The sequence below is a fragment of the Macaca thibetana genome, chromosome 3, assembly GCF_024542745.1.
Source record: "Macaca thibetana thibetana isolate TM-01 chromosome 3, ASM2454274v1, whole genome shotgun sequence".
In the NCBI taxonomy this organism is placed as follows: domain Eukaryota; kingdom Metazoa; phylum Chordata; class Mammalia; order Primates; family Cercopithecidae; genus Macaca; species Macaca thibetana.
In genome coordinates, this window is record NC_065580.1 from 64,925,355 (window position 1) to 64,950,481 (window position 25,127).

General features: G+C 47.7%; 1 protein-coding gene across 1 annotated transcript in view; it reads right to left on the reverse strand.

The window, feature by feature from the left end:
• Positions 1-24,164, reverse strand: part of LOC126950834 (basic proline-rich protein-like) — a 47,408-nt gene extending 23,244 nt beyond the window's left edge. Inside the window, exons 1-2 of the mRNA XM_050784815.1 lie at positions 24,107-24,164; positions 21,206-23,240 (exon numbers count right to left, since the gene is read on the reverse strand). Coding sequence (XP_050640772.1) covers positions 21,206-23,240; positions 24,107-24,164 — 2,093 coding nt within the window. The remainder of the gene's footprint in view (positions 1-21,205; positions 23,241-24,106) is intronic.
• Positions 24,165-25,127: the final 963 nt, after the last annotated feature.

Genomic DNA, 25,127 nt, shown 5'->3' on the forward strand with positions numbered 1-25,127 from the left:
TCTTCGAATAATCAAGGCAATGGCAACAGTATATACCAGTAACTGAAACTGTTATTACTATGTACATGCAGTTAAAAATAAAACATAAAATAAAAAGTCCAGTTCACACTTAAAAAGGACATGAACAGAGTAAAAAATACTAATTATTTACAATCTCCTCCCTTACAAAAATATATAATCTTTTTTTTTTTGTATTTTCTGTAGTTACATGGTGAGTATGTATAAAACACTTGTGCTACATAAACTACCATGGTTATTTCAAGGAAAATAACTTGTATGATATTTGAATTTTTAGCTGAGTCAATCAGTTATTCATGAAACCCATCATTTTAGTTGAAATAGTAACTGACAAAGTATGGTTATTTGTACTTCAGTACTTGCCAAATAACTTCTTGAAAATGAACAACATAAGCCTGTCATATCAAGAAAAAGATTTGACAGTATCTGTTGCCAATAACAAAATTGGATCATGGAGTGAAAATTAAAATTTTATGTAACTTGTATTCACCACCATAACTTGAAAGTTTCTCAATTCTAAAAGATTTGTCTAATGAAAGCAGTGGCAATAGTAACAAAACTTATTGTTTGATATGCATTATGACATGTCAAAACCTGGAAAATCTGCGTACTCCAATGAACAAATATTTTCCAAATTATCAACTCATAATATTGCAAAATCATGCTTTTAGCTAAACTGTACAATTAAATTGCAAGATAGACTGATGAATTTAATGTAACAGAATATAAAGTGTTCATTGATAAGGCTTCATATTTCACATTAGAATCATCTTTTAAGATATTACCCACCACTTGTCAGATTTTAGTGTAGTGGTAAAAAGGAATATTTAGAGTTATCTGAAAACGTTACTAAAACCATTCTTCTTTTTTCAATTACATAGCTCTATGAGCTTCAGTTTTCTTCATACACTCCAACCAAAATGACATGTAGCAAAATTTTGATAAGAAATACGATAAAACAGCTGTCTTCTATTATGGCAGATATTACAAAAATACCATTCTTCTCACTGGATTCCTTCTGTTTTGGGAACACAGTTATTTTAATAAAATATGATAACTTAATTAAATACAGGGCTTTCTGTTTTGTTTTGTTTTGTTTTGTGACAGGCCTGATCTCAGCTCACTGCACTACAGCCTTGACCTCCTAGGCTCAAGGGATCTTCCCACCTCAGCCTCCCGAGTAGCTGGGACTACAGGCACGTGCCACCACGTCCAGCTAATTTTTTGTATTTTTGTAGATACAGGGTTTCACTATGTTAAAAATAATGGTCTTGAACCGGGTTTAGCTGGTCTCGAACTCGTGGACTCAAGCTGTCCAATGTCCTCTGCCTCTTAAAGTGCTGGGATTGCAATCATGAGTCACTATGTCCGTGCAAACTATAGGTATTTTAAAAATATTTCCATTTATATTAACAAGTAACAGTTTTTATTTTAAAATTAATTATTTGGAGTCAATTAATAAGCAGCCTTTTTTTCAGTTTCTAATATAGTGAATATTGATAGATATTTATATGAAAAAACAGCTTTGGAGACTATTAGTAATTTTTAAGTAAGAAAAGAGTTTGTGAGACCAAAGTACTTAAGACTGTAGATAGACAAATAAATAGATATATTATGTTGGTGCAAAAGTAATTGCGGTTTTTGCCCTTTTTTTTAAGAGTAATAGCAAAAGCCGCAATTACTTTTGCACCAACTCAATATATAGCATTACAAGTGCAGTTTTCAGGATCCAGTGAAGAGAGACCATGGGAGAAAAATAATGAATAACAATAAAGTTATGAAATATAGAATAAGAATGACTAAAGTATGTTTTAAAAGATTACTGAAAATAATTAAGAATGGATGTGAGAGAGAGAGTTGGCAATATTACAAAATATATCAGATAATATAAGGATCTTTCAGAGTTAAAAACACATAAAATTCCAAATTCAGGAATTATAATGGATCTGTCAAGACAAATATAAAGTAATTGATACTTAAGTCATATTGTAATTGAACACCAATATAATATCAAATATAAAGTGAATATTTAAAATTTTACGAAGAGAAAATTATTGCCGGGCGCGGTGGCTCACGCCTGTAATCCCAGCACTTTGGGAGGCCGAGGCGGGCGGATCACAAGGTCAGGAGATCGAGACCACGGTGAAACCCCGTCTCTACTAAAAATACAAAAAATTAGCCGGGCGCAGTGGCGGGCGCCTGTAGTCCCAGCTACTCGGGAGGCTGGGGCAGGAGAATGGCGTGAACCCAGGAGGCGGAGCTTGCAGTGAGCCAGGATCGCGCCACTGCACTCCAGCTTGGGCGACAGAGCGAGACTCCGTCTCAAAAAAAAAAAAAAAAAAAAAAAAAAAAAGAAAATTATTACAAAGGACCTACAAGATTGACGTCAGAATTCACAAAGCCAACAACGAAAGTCAAGGTATTTAAACAAAATAAAATGCCATCTAAAGTTAAATATCCATCTAACTCACATTCAAGTATTAGAGTAAAATTAAGATACTTCTGGATTAAAAAAAATATCATTTGACCCAGCATCCCATTACTGGGTATATACTCAAAGGAATATAAATTATTCTATTACAAAGATACATGAATGTGTATGTTCATTGCAGCACTATTCACAATACCAAGGACGTGGAATTAACCCAAATTCCCATCAATGATAGACTAGATAATAAAGAAAATGTGGTACATATACATCAGGGAATACTATGCATCCATAAAAAAAGAATGAGATCATGTCCTTTGCAGGGATGCTGATGGAGCTGGAGGCCATTATCCTTAGCAAACTAATGTAGGAACAGAAAACCAAATATAACGTGTTCTTACCTATAAGTGGAAGCTGAACAATGTGAACACATGGACTCAGGGGGTAAACAACAAACACTGGGGCCTATCAGGTGGTATGGAAGGGGGAGGGAGAGCATTAGGAGAAATAGTTAATGCATGTTGAGCTTAATACTTAGGTACTAGGTTGATAGGTGCAGCAAACCACCATGGCACACGTTTACCTATATAACAAACTTGCACATCCTGCACAGGTACCCAGAACTACAAATTTAAAAATAAAGAAAACAGCAAAAAATTTAATTGAATTGATTTTCCACCTTTGTCAAAAATTAGTTGTTGTTGGCTGTATTTCTAGACTCTATTTTGTTCTATTTGTCTATGTGTCTATTCTTTGTCCACTATTACAACAACTGTATCTTTATAGTAAGTTTTAAAACCAGATAGTCAGAGTTCTCCAACTTTGTTCTTTTTTTTCCAACTTGCATTGGCTAATCTACTTTACGAGGTTTAGAATTGTTGTTGAGATTGTTTTGAATCTACAGATAAAATTAAATCTGAAAATTCATTAGCCTACTATGTCTCCCGATTATTTAGGTCTTATTTGATATTCTCACTAATGTTTTGTAGTTTTCAGCAGACAAATTTTGCATGCATTTTGATAGACTAAAAGTGTTTTCTTAGTAGTATGATGAAAGTAATATTTTAAAAATATCCAATTTTTAATAATACTAATAAGAAACTCAATAAGCTGGGCATGGTGGCTCATGCCTGTAATCCCAGCACTTGGGGAGTCCAACGCTAGTGGACCACCTGAGGTCAGGAGTTTGAGACCTGCCTGGCCAACATGGTGAAACTCTGTCTCTACTAAAAATACAAAAATTAGCTAGGTGTGGTTGGGGGATGCCTGTAATCCCAGCTCCTCAGGAGGCTGAGGCTGCAGAATAGCTTGAACCTGGGAGGCAGAGATTGTATTGAGCCGAGTTCACACCACTGTATCCACGCTGGGTGACAAAGAGAGACTCTGTCTCAAAAATAAAATACAATAAAATAAAATAACCCCATTCGATTATTTTATATTGAATGTGCATCCTATGCCCTTGCTTAACTCACATATTTATTTTAATAGCTTTTTAATAGATTTTTTTCAGATTTTTTCCATTCACTATTATATTGTCTGCAAATATAGACAGCTTATTTTTAAAATATGTATGCATTTTATACATTTTTTTTGCTCTGCTGAGTTTACTGCAAACTTCAGTACAATGTTAGATAAGATTATTAAGAGTGACTATCCCAATTGTGTTTTTTATTTTAGCCAGAAACTAATAGATATTTTTCAGTAGGTATAATGGTGGCTTTAGGATTTTGGTAAGTGCTTCTTATCAGGTGAAGTTCCCTTAATTAATAGATTTCTTAAAATTACCACTGGAAATTGAATTTTTAATATGTTTTCTGAATATGTTTCAAAGATCAGATGTACTTTCTTCTTTACTATGCTGCACAATAAAATGAGTTGACTGAATTTCAAATACTGATTCAACCTTTTATTCTTGGAATAAACCCAAATCGATTATTATGTCATGAGTACTTTTAATAATGCCATAATTTATTTGCTAATATTTTAGAATTATAATTTTACATATGTATATAATACATATTGGCTTATAATTTCTTTGTCTGGATTTGTTATGCATACTTTATAAAATGACTTGAGAAATATTTTCTCTTTTTCTATTTTTTTGAAAGAGTTTGTGTAGTAAATAACGAAGAACACAAAACAATCAGAAGACAAATATCAAAATGGCGGGAATAAATCCCTATTTTCCAGTAACAACATTGAATGTAAATGGACTAAACTTTTCAATAAAAAGACATAGAGTATTTGAATAGATTTTTTAAAAAGACCTATTTGTTGTCTACAAGAAACATACTTCACCTATAAAGACATACACAGGCTGAAGGTAAATTAATGGAAAAAGATACTTCATACCAATAAAAACCAAAAGAGAACAGGAGTAGTTATATGAGACAATACAGATTTCAAGACAAAAACTGTTAGAAGAGACAAAGAAGGTCATTATCTAATGATAAAGATGTCAGTGCAGCAAAATGATAAAACAGTTGTAAATATGTATGTACCCAACACTAGAACACCCACAAATATTACAGCTAAAGAGAGAGATAAACCTCAATATAAAAATAGTTGGAGACTCTAACACCTCACTTTCAGGATTGGACTGTTCCCTCAGATGGAAAATAAACAAAGAAACATCAGACATTTAATCTGCAGTATAGAAAAATGGGAACTAATATTTATAGAACATTCATACAAAGGCTGAAGAATATACATACTTCTCCTCATCACATGAATTATTCTCAAGGAGAGAAAATATGTTAGGTCACAAAACAGGTATTAAAACATTCAAAACCATTGAAATAATAAGGACATCAAACCACTCCATGAGAAAAATATCTAGCCGGGCGCAGTCACTCACGTCTGTAATACCAGCACTTTGGGAGGCCGAGGCAGGCAGGTCAGGGGTTCAACACCAGCCTGGTCAACATGGTGAAACCCTGTCTCTACTAAAAATACAAAATCAGTCAGGTGTGATGGTGCATGCCTGTAATCCCAGCTACTTAGGAAGTTGAGGCAAGAGAACAGCTTGAACCTGGGAGGCAGAGGTTGTAGTGAGCCGAGATCATGCCACTGCATTCCAACATGGGTGAGAGAGTGAGACTCTGTCAAAGGAAGAAAGGAAGAAAGAAAAGAAGGGAAGAAACAAAAGAAAGAAAAGAAACAAAGAAAGAAAGGAAAGAAAGAAAGAAAGAAAGAAAGAAAGAAAGAAAGAAAGAAAGAAAGAAAGAAAGAAAGAAAGAAAGAAAGAAAGAAAGAAAGAAAGAGAAAGAAAGAAAGGTCTAATAATCCAATAAAAACTTGGGAAATATTTGAAAAGACATTTCTCTGAAGAAGACATATAGCTCATGAGATCTTTCTTTTCATCTTGACTTTAGATAACCTGGTGACTATGTGCCTAGAACTGGTAAGTAAATTCAGCAAGGTTTCAGGATACAAAATTAATGCACAAAATTCATTAGCTCTGCTATACACCAATGGCAGCCAAGCTGAGAATCACATCAAGAACTCAACTCCTTTTACAATAGCTGCAAATAATAGTAATAATAGTAATAATAACATACTTAGGAACATACCTAACCAAGGAAGTGAAAGACTTCTACATGGAAAAACTATCAAACACTACTTAAGGAACTCATAGACAACACAAACAAATGGAAGCACATCCTATGTTCATGGATCGGCAGAATAAATATTATGAAAATGACCATACTGCCAAAACCTATCTAAGAATTCAAGGCAATACCCATGAATATATCATCCTTCAGAGAACTAGAAAAAGCAATTCTAAAATTCATATGGAACCAAAAAGGAGCCCACCTAGACAAAGCAAGATTAAGCAAAAGAACAAATCTGAAGGCATCACATTACCCAACTTTATACTATAAGACTGTAGTTACCAAAAAAAAAAAAAAATAGTACTATGGTACTTGTATAAAAATAGGCACATAGACCAATTGTCTTACAAATACTTACAGTCAGCTGCTCTTTGACAAAGCAAACAAAAACATATAGTGGATAAAGGACACTATTCACCAAATGGTGATGGGATAATTGGCAAGCCACACATAGAAGAATGAAACTGGATCCTCATCTCTCAATTTATACAAAGATCAACTCAGCATGGATCAAAGACTTAAATCTAAGACCTGAAACATGTTCCAATGTTAGAAGATAACATTGGAAAACCCTTCTATACACTGACTTAGACAAAGACTTTATGACCCATAACCCAAAAGTAAATGCAACAAAAACAAAGATAAATAGATGGGACTTAATTAAACTTAGAGGCTTCTGCACAGCAATAGAAATAATCAGCCAACTAAAAAGACAACCCACAGAGTGGGAGAAAACTTTCACAATCTATATATCTGACAAAGGACTAATATCCAGAATCTACAAAGAACTCAAGCAAATCCACAACAAAAAAATCACATCAAAAAGTGGGTTAAGGACATGAATAGGAAATTCTGAAAATAATATGTACAAATGGCAAACAAACATATGGAAAAGTGTTCAACATTGCTAATTATCAGGGAAATGCAAATCAAAACCACAATGCAATACCACCTTACCAAAGCGATATCAAGAATGCCCATAATAAAAAAATTTAAAAAAAAACTAGTAGTCACCACTAAATAATATCTCCATGTAACAAAACACCATCTGTCCCCCAAAAGCCTATTGAAATAAAACTACTTTAAAATATTTAATTTAATTTAATTTAAAAAATACAAACGGCAAACAGGCATATGAAAATATGCTCAACATCATTGATCATCAGATAAATGGAAATCAAAACTACAATATAGTATCTTCTCACCTCAGTTAAAATGGCTTTTATTCAATAACAAATGCAACAAAGAGGTGGAGAAAAGGAAACTCTCATGCACTGTTGGAGGAAATGTAAATTGATACAATTACTATGGAGAACACTTGAAGGTCTATCAAAAACCTAAAATTAGGGTCACCCTACAATCTAGCAATCTCACTGCTGGGTATATGCTCATAAGAATGGAAATCAGTATATTAAAGAGATATCTGCACTGCCATGTATATTGTAAGACTTTTCCTAATAGTTAAGATTTGGAAGTAACCTAGGTGTCCATCCATAAATGAATGGATAGAGAAAATGTGTTACTTATACACAATGGAGTACTATTCAGTCATCAAACAAAATAATATCCTCTCATGTGCAACAACATGGATGGAATTGGAGGTAATTATGTTAAATAAAATAAGCCAGGAACAGAAAGAGAAACTTTTCATGTTCTCACTTACTTGGGAGATCTAGAAATCAGTACAATTGAATTTACAAAGATAGAGAGTAGAAGGAGGGTTACCAAAGACTGGGAAGAGTAGTGGAAAGGAAGTTGTGGGGACAATGGGGATGGTGAATGGATATTAAAAAGAAAAATGAGTTAGACAAGAAAAAAACAAATCAGAGCTGAACTGAACTGAAGAAGATTGAAACATAAAAATAATTCAAAAGATCAACAAATCTGGGAGGTGGATTTTTGAAAAACTTAATAAAATAGCTAGACTAATGAAGAAGAGAGAAAAGATTCAAATAAACATCAGAAACAGCAAGGGGGATATTAGCACTGACCCCACAGAGATACAAACAACCATCAGAGAATATTATAAACATCTCTATGCATGTAAAGTAGAAAATCTAGAAAAAAAATGGATAAATTCATGGACACATATATCCCCCGAGACTGAATCAGGAAGAAAATGAATTCCTGAACAGACCAATAATGAGCTCTGAAATTGAGGCAGTAATAAATAGCCTACCAGCAAAAAAAAAAAAAAAAAAAAAAAAAAAATTAAATTAAAAAGCCCAGGACTAGGTGGATTGACAGCTGAATTCTACCAGATATGCAAAAAAGAGCTTGTACAATTTCTCCTGAAACTATTCCAAAAAATTGAGGAGAAATGATTCCTCACTAACTCATTCTATGAGACCAGAATCATCTTGATACCAAAATCTGACAGTTACAACAAAATAAAAAGAAAAAAAAAATTCAAGCCAATATCCTTAATCAATATGAAAAAAAAAAAATCTTCAACAAAATGCTGAGAAATTGAATCCAACAGAACATCAAAAATCTTATCCACTACAATCAAGTAGGCTTTATCCCTGAGATGCAAGGTTGTTTCAACATACGTTAATCAATAAATAAGATATATCATATAAATAGAACTAAAGATAAAAAACACGTGATTATCTCAATAGATGCAGAAAATGGTTTGAAAATGCAACACCCCTTCACAATAAAAACATTCAATAAACTAGGTATTGAAGGAGTATACCTCAAAATAATAAGAGGTATATATGACAGTCACTGCCAACATCTTACTGGATGGGCAAAACCTGGAAGCATTCCCCTTGAAAACTGGCACAAGACAAGTATGCCCTCTCTCACCACTCCTATTCAACAGAGCATTGAAGTCCTGGTCAGAGCAATTAGGCCAGAGAAAGAAATAAAGGGCATCCAAATAAGAAGAGAGGAAGTAAAACTATCTCTGTTTGCAGATGACATGATTCTTTATCTAAAAAAAAAACTAATAGTCTCAGCCCAAAAGCTTTTATGCTGTTAAACAACTTCAGCAAAGTCTCAGGACAAAACAAACAATGTGCAAAAACCACTAGCATACCTGTACATCAACAACAGTCAAGCGAGAGTTAAATCAGGAATGTAATCCCATTCATAATTGCCACGAAAATAATATAATACCTAGAAATACAGCTAACAAGAGAAGTGAAAGATCTCTACAAGGAGAATTACAAACCATTACTGAAATAAATCAGAGATGATACAAACAAATGAAAAAACATTTTATGTTCATGGATAGGAAGAAGCAGTGTCATTAAAATGACCGTGCTGCCCAAAGCAATTTACAGATTCAGTGCTATTTCTATTAAACTACCATTGAGATTCTTCATAGATTTAGAAAGAAGTGTTTTAAAATTTAGATGGAATAAGAAAAGAGTCCAAATAGCCAAGGCAATCCAAAGCAAAAAGAACAAAGCTAGAGGCAACATGCTACCGGACTTCAAGCTATACTACAGGGCTACAGTAACCAAAACAGCATGGTACTGGTACAAAAACAGACATAGACCAATGGAACAGAATACAGAACTCCTAAATAAGTCCACACACCTACGACTATCTGATCTTCGACAAACCTGACAAAAACAAGCAATTGGTAAAGCATTGTCTATTCAGTAAGTGGTGCTGAAATAACTGGTTAGAAATATGCAGAAGATTCAAACTGGACCCCTTCCTTATGCCATGTACAAAAATTAATTCAAAATAGATTAAAGGCTTAAATGCAAAATCCCAAATTATAAAAACCCCGGAAGACAACCTAGGCAACATCATTCAGGAAATAGTCATGAGCAAAGATTTCATGAAGAAGATTGCAAAAGCAATTGTAACAAAAGCAAAACTTGACAAATGGGATCTAATTATACTAAAGAGCTTCTGCACTGAAAAGGAAACTTTCAACAGAGTGAGCACGCAACCTACAGAATGGGAGAAAAATTTTGCAAATTATGCTTCCCTAGGGTCTAATATTTAGCATCTATGTAGAACTTAAACAAATTTACAAGAACAAAAACAATCCCATTACAAAGAGGGCAGAGGACATGCACAGGCATTTCTCAAAAGGAGATATACATGTAGCCAAGAATCATATGAGAAAAGCTCAACATCACTGATCATTAGAGAAATGCAAATCAAAATCACAGTGTGATACCATCTCACACAAGGCCAAATGACTATTATCAAAAAGTCAGAAAATAACAGATGCTGGCAAGGTTGTGGATAACCAACACATAAAAGGAGAAACAAGAGTATTTTTATTTGTAAAACAGATAATTTTAGTAAAAGGAAAAAAAAGTTTGCATAGTACACGTATTATTTTTCCATGAAATATAAGTAATAAATACAATGAAGTTGTTAGTTTCCAAATATCTTGAGATTTAAAAATTATGGCCGGGCGCGGTGGCTCAAGCCTGTAATCCCAGCACTTTGGGAGGCCGAGACGGGCGGATCACGAGGTCAGGAGATCGAGACCATCCTGGCTAACACGGTGAAACCCCATCTCTACTTAAAAAAAAAAATACAAAAAACTAGCCGGGCGAAGTGGCGAGCGCCTGTGGTCCCAACTACTCGGGAGGCTGAGGCAGGAGAATGGCGTAAACCCGGGAGGCGGAGCTTGCAGTGAGCTGAGATCCGGCCACTGCACTCCAGCCTGGGCGACAGAGCCAGACTCAGTCTCAAAAAAAAAAAAAAATTATATTTATTTTACTGATTTTTGGTTTAATTCTGCAGTATTCAGAGCACTTATATAATTTTGCTCATGTTATTCAAGTTTGTTTCATAGCCAAGAATACAATCTGTTTTGGCAAATATTCCACGTGTGCGTACTCTTAAGTGCACATTGGTGGGTATGGATACTGTTAGTTGGTATTTTATATAAAGATAGGTTAATTAATGGTGTTGTTCAGATCAAGCATATCAGGAGTTAGCGAAGATTTTTTTGAAGGAGCAGATATTAAGTATTTTGATCCCATAGATCATGTTGCCTCTATCACAACTACTCAACTCTGCTGTGGTAACGTGAAAGCCATCATCGACAATATGTGAATGAATAGATACACCTGTGATTCTATAAAATTTTATTTACAAAATCCAGTAGTTGCTCCATTGATCATAGTCTACTGACCACTGGTTTCAGACCCTTTTGGTTTCTGATTTGCTTGTTCTGTTGATTATTGTATGGGGCATTGACATTCCCATCTATAATTGTGGATTTGTATTTCTTTTCTCAGTTCCATCAATGTTTGCCTTGTGATTTTTAAAGCTCTGTTCTTATGAGCATACACATTTTTAGATTATTATGTTTTCTTCCTGAATTGATGTTATCATTATGTAATACCTTTCTTTTATCTTTGAAAATGTTAACTTTTTTTTTTTTTTTTTTTTTTTTTTTTTTTGAGACAGTCTCATTCGCCACCCAGGCTGGAATGTAGTACAGTGGTGCGATCTCGGCTCACTGCAACATCCGCCTCCTGCGTTCAACTGATTCTCCTGCTTCAGCCTCTTGAGTAGCTGGGATTACAGGCACCCGCCACCATGACCGGTTAATTTTTGTATTATTTTTTTTAGTAGAGACGGGGTTTCACCACATTGGTCAGGCTGGTCTTGAAGTCCTGACCTCAGGTGATCTGCCTGCCTCTGCCTCCCAAAGTGTTGGGATTACAGGCATGAGCCACCGCACCTGGCCGAACTGTTCATTTTTTATGTCCACTTTGTTAGCAAATATAGAAAGTTAAACTTTATTTTCATCAGTATCGTCATATCTTTTTTTTATCTTTCTGCTTTAAACTTACTTCATACTAACCATCATTCTCAGCAAACTATCGCAAGAACAGAAAACCAAACACCGCATGTTCTCACTCATAGGTGGGAACTGATCAATGAGATCACTTGGACTCGGGAAGGGGAACATCACACACCGGGGCCTATCATGGGGAGGGGGGAGGGGGGAGGGATTGCACTGGGAGTTATACCTGATGTAAATGACGAGTTGATGGGTGCAGCACAGCAACATGGCACAAGTATACATATGTAACAAACCTGCACGTTATGCACATGTACCCTAGAACTTAAAGTATAATAAAAAAAATAAATAAAATAAAATAAACTTACTTCATACTTCTCAAACACCTGAGATTTTGCATATGCTAATGCACCTCCTTATTTCTGCATCATATCTCAGTTTACCACAGATGAAAATCCTAGCAAATGCTATGTTAATGGATTCCAGGGACTATCAATTATACACTCACCATCAGTGATGAGATCCCCTAATTCAGTCAATGATTGACTATCCCTATACAAAATTTCCAAAGCAAGAAAAATCTGTGGGAACACATGGATTTGTAAGTAAAGGTAACTCCCATTAAACTAAGGGGATGTGTCCAGAAAAGGGGAATGTTGTGAGTTTTTAGCAGCCTATGTTTGTAGCAGCTGGAGGAAGGATGCCCTGGTTTGTTAAAGGAAATCTGAAGGGAACACAACAGTCTCTGCTATAAAGGGAAAGCACAAAACCAGGTTCACTCAATATCATTTGAATGATTTTGTTAGCCTGTTCTACTTCCCTAAGACTTTGTTCACTACTACTGACATCATGTCCTTTTGTATATGAAATAAAAATTCTTTATATCTCCATTTAATGATCACATTTCACATTGAATATCCTACAAATAAAATGAATTTCTCCTAACACACTTGTCAAATACATTGAACATGTTTTTATTTGTGCATATGGCTTTGCCCTTTGGTTGATAGTCCTTCCTTGCATGATTTTTAGTACTTTTTTTTTTTGGGGGGGGAATTTTACATATGAGCTCAATCTAATTTTGATAGAAAGTAAAATACACATTCAGAAGCCTTTCCTTTACACACAAATTTACAGTGAAATGTCTCTCTTTTATTTGGCAATAATTCTACCAGAACTATTCATTTAGACCTTATCATGTAATGGTGTGTATTACTACTTACCCTTTTTTGGGTATATTTTTCCACACAATTAGACTAAGTTTCTTGAAACAAGTGGACTATAAAGTATGCCTCTTTTGATTCTTCTCAGAATTAAAGGAAGTGTTTCATCTAAGAGGGCATTGTGTAACGGTCTCAAAGAGAGAAGCCAAATATATTTAAGTTGTGACCCAAGAATATTGCACAATCCCTGGCACATAGAAACCTTCACTGTAGCAAAGACTTGAAACCAACCCAAATGGCCATCAATAATAGACTAGATAAAGAAAATGTGGCACATATACACCATAGAATACTATGCAGCCATAAAAAAGGATGAGTTCAAGTCCTTTGCAGGGACATGGATGAAGCTGGAAACCATCATTCTCAGGAAAATATCGCAAGGACAGAAAAATCAAACACTGCACATTCTCACTCATAAGTGGGAGTGGAACAATGAGAACACATGGACACTGGGAAGGGAACATCACATACTGGGACCTTGGGGGGTCAAGGGTTGGGGGAGGGATAGTGTTAGGAGAAATATGCAATGTAAATGACAAGATGATGGGTTCTGCAAACCAACGTGTCATATGTATTCCTATGTAACAAACCTGCACATTGTGCACACCTGTACCCTAGAACTTAAAGTATAATAAAAAACAGAAAAATAAATTAAGAGAATTCATTTCTGCTGGTAAGCGCATATCCTGGCATATCTGTCTGTGTGTTTGTGGGTGTTTATACAAATACACAAATCTAATAACTTGATTTAAAAAAAGGGAATATTATCTGAAATGGCAGGTTTTTTTTTTTCTAAACTGCATTAGTCTGTTTTTAATTACTATGTGAAAATTGGTTAGTTTATTCCATTTATAACCCACATAGCGATGAGCATTCTTGAATTTATTTCTCAATTTATTAAAACCACAGACCTACAGATAAGTTTGAATCAAATCCAAAATGTATAGTTACTTAAAAGCACATGGGAACAGGCTGCAGATTGGGAGGAATTCTATATTCTATAACCACAGGCACATGACAGCTAGAAATTCGGAAAACAATTTGAATGGAAAGAATTGAGCCGTATCTTTGTTAGAAATGAATTTACTGACTTGCTTATGAAATAACCATTGAGCTAAGTTTCTTAAGAAAATACTGATGAATGTAAACCAGTTTCATTTATTTATTTTGTGTACATGTTTACAAGCCCTTAGGGTTCTACATTATAGTCAGAATAATAAGTGTGTTTTTGTAAGACTATGCAAGAGTAAAAGAAACTGAGCTAGTATTGCCAACATAGCCAAAAGAGGAAGTATCTAAAATCTAATGAGAATATCCTTCCATTTCTGAAAAGTTTTGCAGAACAGTTTTGCAAACCTAGGAGATTTGGACAACCTAAGGAAAACAAACATTTGAGTGCTTATTCAGACTGACTCTGTCAAAATGTACCCATTATTAAAAGACAAATTTTCTCTGGTGGGCTAGATAATTTCTCTTTTTGACAAATGAATTACCACAAGGGAAGCCTGTCAACTCTACTATGTGTCCTTCTTTCTCTTTTATTTGACTTCTAGTCATTTCAAAGCCATTTGCATTTGGTCTCTACTACTTTGACTTTGACGTTTTTCTCATTTTTTTTCCCCTCATCTTAGTTATCTGATTACCTTTTAAATTGCCCTTTCATTTTGTTCTCCTCTTTTGTATATTCCTCTTCCGTATAGAAAGATATTTCAACCATTTTCCTTAAAGCTGTGGTCACATTTTATTGCAATGCAGTAAAATTATACTAAAATCTCAGTGCAAATATGCTTCAATATTTTGTACATGCTATCCTTTTTTGAATAAACTATGCTCATTGCCCCCTTACTATCACATGCCATAAACAATTCACACTGTATCCTGTTCAACCTGTGGCAAAACATTCATTTGTCAATAGTTAGCTCGGCTATCATTATTCTTGAAATATCAACATTTGGTCCGGTTTTTCAGAAAGAAACACTGGAAGAGTATTTGGTCCTTGATTGAAACTAACACTAGGGTTTTCAGGAATAAGAATCTATGAGTCTTCAGTCTCATATCACAAATATTGTGACATCCCACTGAATATGTCTTCTTTCTTCTGACATGTTAGCAATTGCTAACATTCTTCTTTACCTTTAGTTTAAATTCCCAGAAAAGAGTATCTTATGATCTGAGTGAATTACTCACTTCTGCTAAGCCTAACTCTTTCATGTCTTACCATACCTTAGAGCTTTGACTTGCCTAGGGTTGAGTTATCTTGGATTGCATGTCTGCTACTGGTCCAGTTATTGGTGGCATATAACATGGCTAACCACTGGACAATGGCTGTGACCTGGCAGTGCTCCTAATTCGAGCATGTGGGCAAGGAGATGGCAGTCACTGACTGACATCTCACTTTCAGATTCTTTTTGTAGCACTATCTATTTAGTTGTTGCTTTTTAATTTTTGTGGATACATAGTAGGTCTATATATTTATGAGTTACATGAGATATATTGATACAGGTATGCAATATGTAATAATCACTTTAGGGTAAATGGGGTATCCATCACCTCAAGCATTTATCCTTTGTACTACAAACAATCCAATTATACCTTTGTTGTTATTTTACAATGTACATTTAAATTATTTTTCACTATAGTCACCTGTTGTGCTAGGAAACACTAGGTATTGTTCATTCTTTCTATTTGTTGTACCCATTAACCATCTCCGTATCCCTCCCACCACCCACATACTCTTCCCATCATTCTGTGTGTTGTCTCTTCACTTTAATTGTTTCCTTCACTGTACAGAAGCTTTTTAACTTGACATGATCCAATTTATTTTTGCTTTGGTTGTCTGGGCTTGTGGGGTATTTCTCAATAAATCTATGAGTTTGATTGTTTTAATTTTTAGCTTCCCAAAATAAGTGAGTACACATGATTTTGTCTTTCTGTGCCTGGCTTATTTCACTTAACATAATAACCTCCATTTCCATCCATGTTATTGCAAATGACAGAATCTCATTTTTTTTTAATGGCCGAATAGTATTTCATTATGTGTAAGAACCACATTTTCTTTATCTATTCATCTGTTGATGGACACTTAGGTTACTTTAAAATATTGGCTAATGTGACTAGTGCTGCAATAAACATAGGAGGATTGCAAGTATCTATTTGATATACTGATTTTTTTTTTCTTTTAGGTGTATAACTAGCAGTGCCATTACAAGATAATATGGTAGCTCTATTTTTAGTTTTTTGAGGAATCTTAAAACTGTTCTCCATAGTGGCTGTACTATTAATAATTTACATTTCCACCAACAGCGTATGAGAGTTCTCTTTTCTCCACATCCTAGTCAGCATTTGTTATTGCCTATTTCTGGATAAAGGCCATTTTAACCGGAGTGAGAAGATAGCTCATTGTCATTTTGATTTGCATTTCTCTGATCATCGGTGATGTTGAGACCTTTTCATATACTTGTTTCCCATTTGTATGTATGTCTTCTTTTGAGACATGTCTGTTAAAATATTTTGCTCATATTTTCATCATTTTATTCAATTTTTTCCTATAGAGTGGTTTGAGCTCCTTATATATTCTGGTTGTTAATACCCTGTCAGGTGGGTGGTTTCCAAATATTTTATCCCATTCTGTAGGTTGCCTCTTTGCTGATTGTTTCCTTTGCTATGCAGAATCGTTTTAACTTGATATTGTTCCACTTGCTCATTTTTGCTTTCATTGCTCGTGCTTATTGGGTATCACTCAAAAATCTTGAGTCAAGATTTTTGGCCTAGTCCAATGTCCTGAAGAGGTTTTCTAATGTTTCTTTGTAGTTGTTTCTTAGCTTGAGGTCTTAGATTTAAAGCTTTAATCCACTTTGAATTTATTTTTGTAAATGGTGAGAGATAAGGGCCCACTTTCATTGTTTTACACATAGATATTCAATTTTCCCAGAACCATTTATTGAAAAACTTTCTTTTTCCCAATGTATATTATTGGCATCTTTGTCAAAAATGAGTTCACTGTACATGTGTGGATTCATTTCTGGGTTCTCTATTCTATTCCATTGGTAGATATTATCAGGAGAACCCGCTCCTGATATTTAACATGGGTTCTTTTCTATTTCCTAGGTGTCTGGTCTGGGTTGAGAAATAAAGGGAAAGATCAAAAGAGAGAGAAATTTAAAGCTGGGTGTCGGGGGAGACATCACATGGCGGCAGGATCCGTGATGTTCCCCTAGCGGTAAAACCAGCAAGTGTTTATTAGCGTTTTTCAAAAGGAGAGGGAGTGCACGAATAGGATGTGCGTCACAGAGATCACATACTTCACAAGGTAATAAAATACCACAAAGCAAATGGAGGCAGGGCGAGATCACAGGACCACCGGATGAGGTAAAATTAAAATTGCTAATGAAGTTTCTGGCACGCATTGTCATTGATAACATCTTATCAGGAAACAGGGTTTGAGAGCAGATAACCTGTCTCACCACAATTTATTAGGTGGGAATTTTTCCTCCACCTAATAAGCCTGGGAGCGCTATAGGAGACCGGGGCTTATTTCATCCCTTCGGCTTCGACCATAAAAAATGGGAGGCCTTAAAAGGGGGCCATCTACAAGCCTGCCTTCAGGGCGCATTCTCTTTCTCAGGGATGTTCCTTGCTGAGAAAAAGAATTCAGCGATATTTCTCCTATTTGCTTATGAAAGAGGAGAAATACAGCTCTGTTCCTTCTGGCTCACCTGTGGCCAGTTCAAAGTTACCTCTCTTGTTCCCTGAACATCAGGGTTATCCTGTTCTTTTTTTAAGATGCCCAGATTTCATATTGTTCAAACACACATGCTCTACAAACAATTTGTGCAGTTGATACAATCACAGGGTCCTGAGGCGACATTCATCCTCCTCAGTTTACAAAGAAGATGACAGGATTAAGTGATTAAAGTAAAGACAGGCAAAGGAAATCGCAAGGATACTCACTGGGGAGGTGATAAGTGTCCACGAAATCTTCACAATTTATGTTCTGAGATTACAGTAAAGACAGGTGTAAGAAATTATAAAAGTATTAATTTGGGGAACTAATAAATGTCCATGAAATCTTCACGATTTATGTTCTTCTGCCGCGGCTTCAGCCGGTCCCTCCGTTCGGGGTCCCTGACTTCCCGCAACAAGGTATGTCTGTTTTTATGCCAGTACTGGGCCATTTTGGTTACTGTAGCTCTGAAGTACAATCTGAAGGCAGGTAATGTGATTTTTTCCGTTTTATTCTTTTTGCTTAGGATAGCCTTGACTACTCTGGGTCTTTTCTGTTTCCATTTAAATTTTATATATTTTTTCCTATTTCTGGCATTGATATTTTGAGAAGGAGTGCATTAACTCTGTAAATTGCTTTGGGAAACATGGACATTTTAACAATATTGATTCTTCCGAATCATGATCATGGAATATTTTTCATTTCCTTGTGTTTCTTTAATTTTTTCATGAATGTTTATAATTTTCATTTATAATTTTCATAAAGAAGATCCTATACTTCTTTGACTAAGTTAATTCTAGGTATTTTATTTGTAGCTGTTATAAATTAGATAAATTTCTTGGGTTTTTTTGGTTTTTTGTTTTTTTCAAATTCTTTGCTCTTGGTATATAGAATTGCTATTGATTTTTATATGCTGATTTTTTATCCTGAAACTTCACTGAATTTATTTATCAATTCCAATAGCTTTTATATGGAATATTTAGGTTTTTCCAAATATAAGATTATACCATCTGCAAACAAGGATCCTTTAATTTCTTCTTTTCCAAACTGAATGCCCTTTATTTTTTTTTTTGTGGGGGGGGGGGGGTTTTTTTTTTGTTGTGTGTGTGTGTTGTGTGTTGGTGGGGGGGGGGGGGGGGGGTGTGTGTGTGTTGTGGGGGGGGGGGGGGGGGGGGTGTGGTGTGTGTGGTGGTGGTGGGGGTGGTGTGGGGGGGGGGGTGGTGTGGGGGGGGTTGTGTGGGGGGGGTTTGGGGGGGGGGGGGGGGGGGGGGGGGGGGGGGGGGGGGGTTGGGGGGGTGGGGGGGGGGGGGGGGGGGGGGGGGGGGGGGGGGGGGGGGGGGGGGGGGGGGGGGGGGGGGGGGGGGGGGGGGGGGGGGGGGGGGGGGGGGGGGGGGGGGGGGGGGGGGGGGGGGGGGGGGGGGGGGGGGGGGGGGGGGGGGGGGGGGGGGGGGGGGGGGGGGGGGGGGGGGGGGGGGGGGGGGGGGGGGGGGGGGGGGGGGGGGGGGGGGGGGGGGGGGGGGGGGGGGGGGGGGGGGGGGGGGGGGGGGGGGGGGGGGGGGGGGGGGGGGGGGGGGGGTGGGGGGGGGGGGGGGGGGGGGGGGGGGGGGGGGGGGGGGGGGGGGGGGGGGGGGGGGGGGGGGGGGGGGGGGGGGGGGGGGGGGGGGGGGGGGGGGGGGGGGGGGGGGGGGGGGGGGGGGGGGGGGGGGGGGGGGGGGGGGGGGGGGGGGGGGGGGGGGGGGGGGGGGGGGGGGGGGGGGGGGGGGGGGGGGGGGGGGGGGGGGGGGGGGGGGGGGGGGGGGGGGGGGGGGGGGGGGGGGGGGGGGGGGGGGGGGGGGGGGGGGGGGGGGGGGGGGGGGGGGGGGGGGGGGGGGGGGGGGGGGGGGGGGGGGGGGGGGGGGGGGGGGGGGGGGGGGGGGGGGGGGGGGGGGGGGGGGGGGGGGGGGGGGGGGGGGGGGGGGGGGGGGGGGGGGGGGGGGGGGGGGGGGGGGGGGGGGGGGGGGGGGGGGGGGGGGGGGGGGGGGGGGGGGGGGGGGGGGGGGGGGGGGGGGGGGGGGGGGGGGGGGGGGGGGGGGGGGGGGGGGGGGGGGGGGGGGGGGGGGGGGGGGGGGGGGGGGGGGGGGGGGGGGGGGGGGGGGGGGGGGGGGGGGGGGGGGGGGGGGGGGGGGGGGGGGGGGGGGGGGGGGGGGGGGGGGGGGGGGGGGGGGGGGGGGGGGGGGGGGGGGGGGGGGGGGGGGGGGGGGGGGGGGGGGGGGGGGGGGGGGGGGGGGGGGGGGGGGGGGGGGGGGGGGGGGGGGGGGGGGGGGGGGGGGGGGGGGGGGGGGGGGGGGGGGGGGGGGGGGGGGGGGGGGGGGGGGGGGGGGGGGGGGGGGGGGGGGGGGGGGGGGGGGGGGGGGGGGGGGGGGGGGGGGGGGGGGGGGGGGGGGGGGGGGGGGGGGGGGGGGGGGGGGGGGGGGGGGGGGGGGGGGGGGGGGGGGGGGGGGGGGGGGGGGGGGGGGGGGGGGGGGGGGGGGGGGGGGGGGGGGGGGGGGGGGGGGGGGGGGGGGGGTGGGGGGGGGGGGGGGGGGGGGGGGGGGGGGGGGGGGGGGGGGGGGGGGGGGGGGGGGGGGGGGGGGGGGGGGGGGGGGGGGGGGGGGGGGGGGGGGGGGGGGGGGGGGGGGGGGGGGGGGGGGGGGGGGGGGGGGGGGGGGGGGGGGGGGGGGGGGGGGGGGGGGGGGGGGGGGGGGGGGGGGGGGGGGGGGGGGGGGGGGGGGGGGGGGGGGGGGGGGGGGGGGGGGGGGGGGGGGGGGGGGGGGGGGGGGGGGGGGGGGGGGGGGGGGGGGGGGGGGGGGGGGGGGGGGGGGGGGGGGGGGGGGGGGGGGGGGGGGGGGGGGGGGGGGGGGGGGGGGGGGGGGGGGGGGGGGGGGGGGGGGGGGGGGGGGGGGGGGGGGGGGGGGGGGGGGGGGGGGGGGGGGGGGGGGGGGGGGGGGGGGGGGGGGGGGGGGGGGGGGGGGGGGGGGGGGGGGGGGGGGGGGGGGGGGGGGGGGTGGGGGGGGGGGGGGGGGGGGGGGGGGGGGGGGGGGGGGGGGGGGGGGGGGGGGGGGGGGGGGGGGGGGGGGGGGGGGGGGGGGGGGGGGGGGGGGGGGGGGGGGGGGGGGGGGGGGGGGGGGGGGGGGGGGGGGGGGGGGGGGGGGGGGGGGGGGGGGGGGGGGGGGGGGGGGGGGGGGGGGGGGGGGGGGGGGGGGGGGGGGGGGGGGGGGGGGGGGGGGGGGGGGGGGGGGGGGGGGGGGGGGGGGGGGGGGGGGGGGGGGGGGGGGGGGGGGGGGGGGGGGGGGGGGGGGGGGGGGGGGGGGGGGGGGGGGGGGGGGGGGGGGGGGGGGGGGGGGGGGGGGGGGGGGGGGGGGGGGGGGGGGGGGGGGGGGGGGGGGGGGGGGGGGGGGGGGGGGGGGGGGGGGGGGGGGGGGGGGGGGGGGGGGGGGGGGGGGGGGGGGGGGGGGGGGGGGGGGGGGGGGGGGGGGGGGGGGGGGGGGGGGGGGGGGGGGGGGGGGGGGGGGGGGGGGGGGGGGGGGGGGGGGGGGGGGGGGGGGGGGGGGGGGGGGGGGGGGGGGGGGGGGGGGGGGGGGGGGGGGGTGGGGGGGGGGGGGGGGGGGGGGGGGGGGGGGGGGGGGGGGGGGGGGGGGGGGGGGGGGGGGGGGGGGGGGGGGGGGGGGGGGGGGGGGGGGGGGGGGGGGGGGGGGGGGGGGGGGGGGGGGGGGGGGGGGGGGGGGGGGGGGGGGGGGGGGGGGGGGGGAGGGGGGGGGGGGGGGGGGGGGGGGGGGGGGGGGGGGGGGGGGGGGGGGGGGGGGGGGGGGGGGGGGGGGGGGGGGGGGGGGGGGGGGGGGGGGGGGGGGGGGGGGGGGGGGGGGGGGGGGGGGGGGGGGGGGGGGGGGGGGGGGGGGGGGGGGGGGGGGGGGGGGGGGGGGGGGGGGGGGGGGGGGGGGGGGGGGGGGGGGGGGGGGGGGGGGGGGGGGGGGGGGGGGGGGGGGGGGGGGGGGGGGGGGGGGGGGGGGGGGGGGGGGGGGGGGGGGGGGGGGGGGGGGGGGGGGGGGGGGGGGGGGGGGGGGGGGGGGGGGGGGGGGGGGGGGGGGGGGGGGGGGGGGGGGGGGGGGGGGGGGGGGGGGGGGGGGGGGGGGGGGGGGGGGGGGGGGGGGGGGGGGGGGGGGGGGGGGGGGGGGGGGGGGGGGGGGGGGGGGGGGGGGGGGGGGGGGGGGGGGGGGGGGGGGGGGGGGGGGGGGGGGGGGGGGGGGGGGGGGGGGGGGGGGGGGGGGGGGGGGGGGGGGGGGGGGGGGGGGGGGGGGGGGGGGGGGGGGGGGGGGGGGGGGGGGGGGGGGGGGGGGGGGGGGGGGGGGGGGGGGGGGGGGGGGGGGGGGGGGGGGGGGGGGGGGGGGGGGGGGGGGGGGTGGGGGGGGGGGGGGGGGGGGGGGGGGGGGGGGGGGGGGGGGGGGGGGGGGGGGGGGGGGGGGGGGGGGGGGGGGGGGGGGGGGGGGGGGGGGGGGGGGGGGGGGGGGGGGGGGGGGGGGGGGGGGGGGGGGGGGGGGGGGGGGGGGGGGGGGGGGGGGGGGGGGGGGGGGGGGGGGGGGGGGGGGGGGGGGGGGGGGGGGGGGGGGGGGGGGGGGGGGGGGGGGGGGGGGGGGGGGGGGGGGGGGGGGGGGGGGGGGGGGGGGGGGGGGGGGGGGGGGGGGGGGGGGGGGGGGGGGGGGGGGGGGGGGGGGGGGGGGGGGGGGGGGGGGGGGGGGGGGGGGGGGGGGGGGGGGGGGGGGGGGGGGGGGGGGGGGGGGGGGGGGGGGGGGGGGGGGGGGGGGGGGGGGGGGGGGGGGGGGGGGGGGGGGGGGGGGGGGGGGGGGGGGGGGGGGGGGGGGGGGGGGGGGGGGGGGGGGGGGGGGGGGGGGGGGGGGGGGGGGGGGGGGGGGGGGGGGGGGGGGGGGGGGGGGGGGGGGGGGGGGGGGGGGGGGGGGGGGGGGGGGGGGGGGGGGGGGGGGGGGGGGGGGGGGGGGGGGGGGGGGGGGGGGGGGGGGGGGGGGGGGGGGGGGGGGGGGGGGGGGGGGGGGGGGGGGGGGGGGGGGGGGGGGGGGGGGGGGGGGGGGGGGGGGGGGGGGGGGGGGGGGGGGGGGGGGGGGGGGGGGGGGGGGGGGGGGGGGGGGGGGGGGGGGGGGGGGGGGGGGGGGGGGGGGGGGGGGGGGGGGGGGGGGGGGGGGGGGGGGGGGGGGGGGGGGGGGGGGGGGGGGGGGGGGGGGGGGGGGGGGGGGGGGGGGGGGGGGGGGGGGGGGGGGGGGGGGGGGGGGGGGGGGGGGGGGGGGGGGGGGGGGGGGGGGGGGGGGGGGGGGGGGGGGGGGGGGGTGGGGGGGGGGGGGGGGGGGGGGGGGGGGGGGGGGGGGGGGGGGGGGGGGGGGGGGGGGGGGGGGGGGGGGGGGGGGGGGGGGGGGGGGGGGGGGGGGGGGGGGGGGGGGGGGGGGGGGGGGGGGGGGGGGGGGGGGGGGGGGGGGGGGGGGGGGGGGGGGGGGGGGGGGGGGGGGGGGGGGGGGGGGGGGGGGGGGGGGGGGGGGGGGGGGGGGGGGGGGGGGGGGGGGGGGGGGGGGGGGGGGGGGGGGGGGGGGGGGGGGGGGGGGGGGGGGGGGGGGGGGGGGGGGGGGGGGGGGGGGGGGGGGGGGGGGGGGGGGGGGGGGGGGGGGGGGGGGGGGGGGGGGGGGGGGGGGGGGGGGGGGGGGGGGGGGGGGGGGGGGGGGGGGGGGGGGGGGGGGGGGGGGGGGGGGGGGGGGGGGGGGGGGGGGGGGGGGGGGGGGGGGGGGGGGGGGGGGGGGGGGGGGGGGGGGGGGGGGGGGGGGGGGGGGGGGGGGGGGGGGGGGGGGGGGGGGGGGGGGGTGGGGGGGGGGGGGGGGGGGGGGGGGGGGGGGGGGGGGGGGGGGGGGGGGGGGGGGGGGGGGGGGGGGGGGGGGGGGGGGGGGGGGGGGGGGGGGGGGGGGGGGGGGGGGGGGGGGGGGGGGGGGGGGGGGGGGGGGGGGGGGGGGGGGGGGGGGGGGGGGGGGGGGGGGGGGGGGGGGGGGGGGGGGGGGGGGGGGGGGGGGGGGGGGGGGGGGGGGGGGGGGGGGGGGGGGGGGGGGGGGGGGGGGGGGGTATTTCTTTCTCTTGCCTCATGCTCTAGCTAGGATTTCCAACTCCATCTTGGATAACAGTGGAGAAAGTGGACATTCTGCTTGTCCTCCTGATCTTAGAGAAAAGGCTTTCAGTGGTTTCCCATTCAGTATGATACTAGTTGTGAGTTTGCCATATGTGGCTTCCATTATGCTGAGAAATGTTCTTTCCATACCCAGTTGTTTGAGGGTTTTATCAAGAGTGGATGTTGAATTTTACCAGATGCTTTTTCAGTATCAATTGGCCTTGCCTCCCTCGGATAAATCCACTTTGTCATGACGAATGATTAACTTGTTGAATTTGGCTTACTATTATTTTGCTGAGGGTTTTGGCATTAATATTCATCAGAGTTATTGGCCTGTAGTATTATTTTTTTGAAGTGTCTTTCATTTTGGTATCAGAGTAATATTGGCCCCATAGAATGAGTTTGGAAGTATTTCCTCCTCTATGTTTTGGAATAGTTTTGGTAAGACTGATATTAGTTTTTTAAATATTTGGGAGAATTAAATAATGAAGTCAAAGGATCACAGGCTTGTCTTTGCTGGGAGACTTTTTATTACAGCTTCTATCTTGTTACTTGTTATCAGTCTGTTTAGGTGTAGGATTCCTACATGGTCTGTTTGGGTAGGTTTTAGCTGCCTAGAAATGTGCCCATTTCTCCTAGGTTTTCCAATTTATTGGCCTATAGTTGTTCTAATAGCCACTAATGATCCTTTGAATGTCTATGAGATCAGTTGTGATGTTTTTTCATCTCTGATTTTATTTATTGGGTCTTCTCCCATTTATTCCTTGTTAGTTTGGCTAAAGGTTTGTCAATTTTAGACATTTAGGTTGATTCCACTGACACAAAAAGGGGAACAACAGACACTGGGCCTACTTAAGAGCAGAGAGTGGGGGTAAGGGCAGGATCAGAAAAAAATAGCTATTGCGTAATAGGCTTAGTACCTAGGTGACAAAATAATCTGTACAACAAACTCTTTTGGCATGAGTTTACCTATATAACAAACCTGCACATGCACCCTTGAACCGAAAATAAAAGTCACTGAGAAAAGATAAAAAAGAAAAGTTGTTTTCTTTATTATTTTTATTGGTTCATCATTTAGTCTTTCTACTTAAGATACAAGCAGTTTACACCACAGTTACAGTGTAATAATATTTTGTGTTTTTCTATATACCTAGTATTTCCAGTAATTACTGTATCTTCACTGCTTATTGTTCATTAACTTTTTTTTTTTTTTTT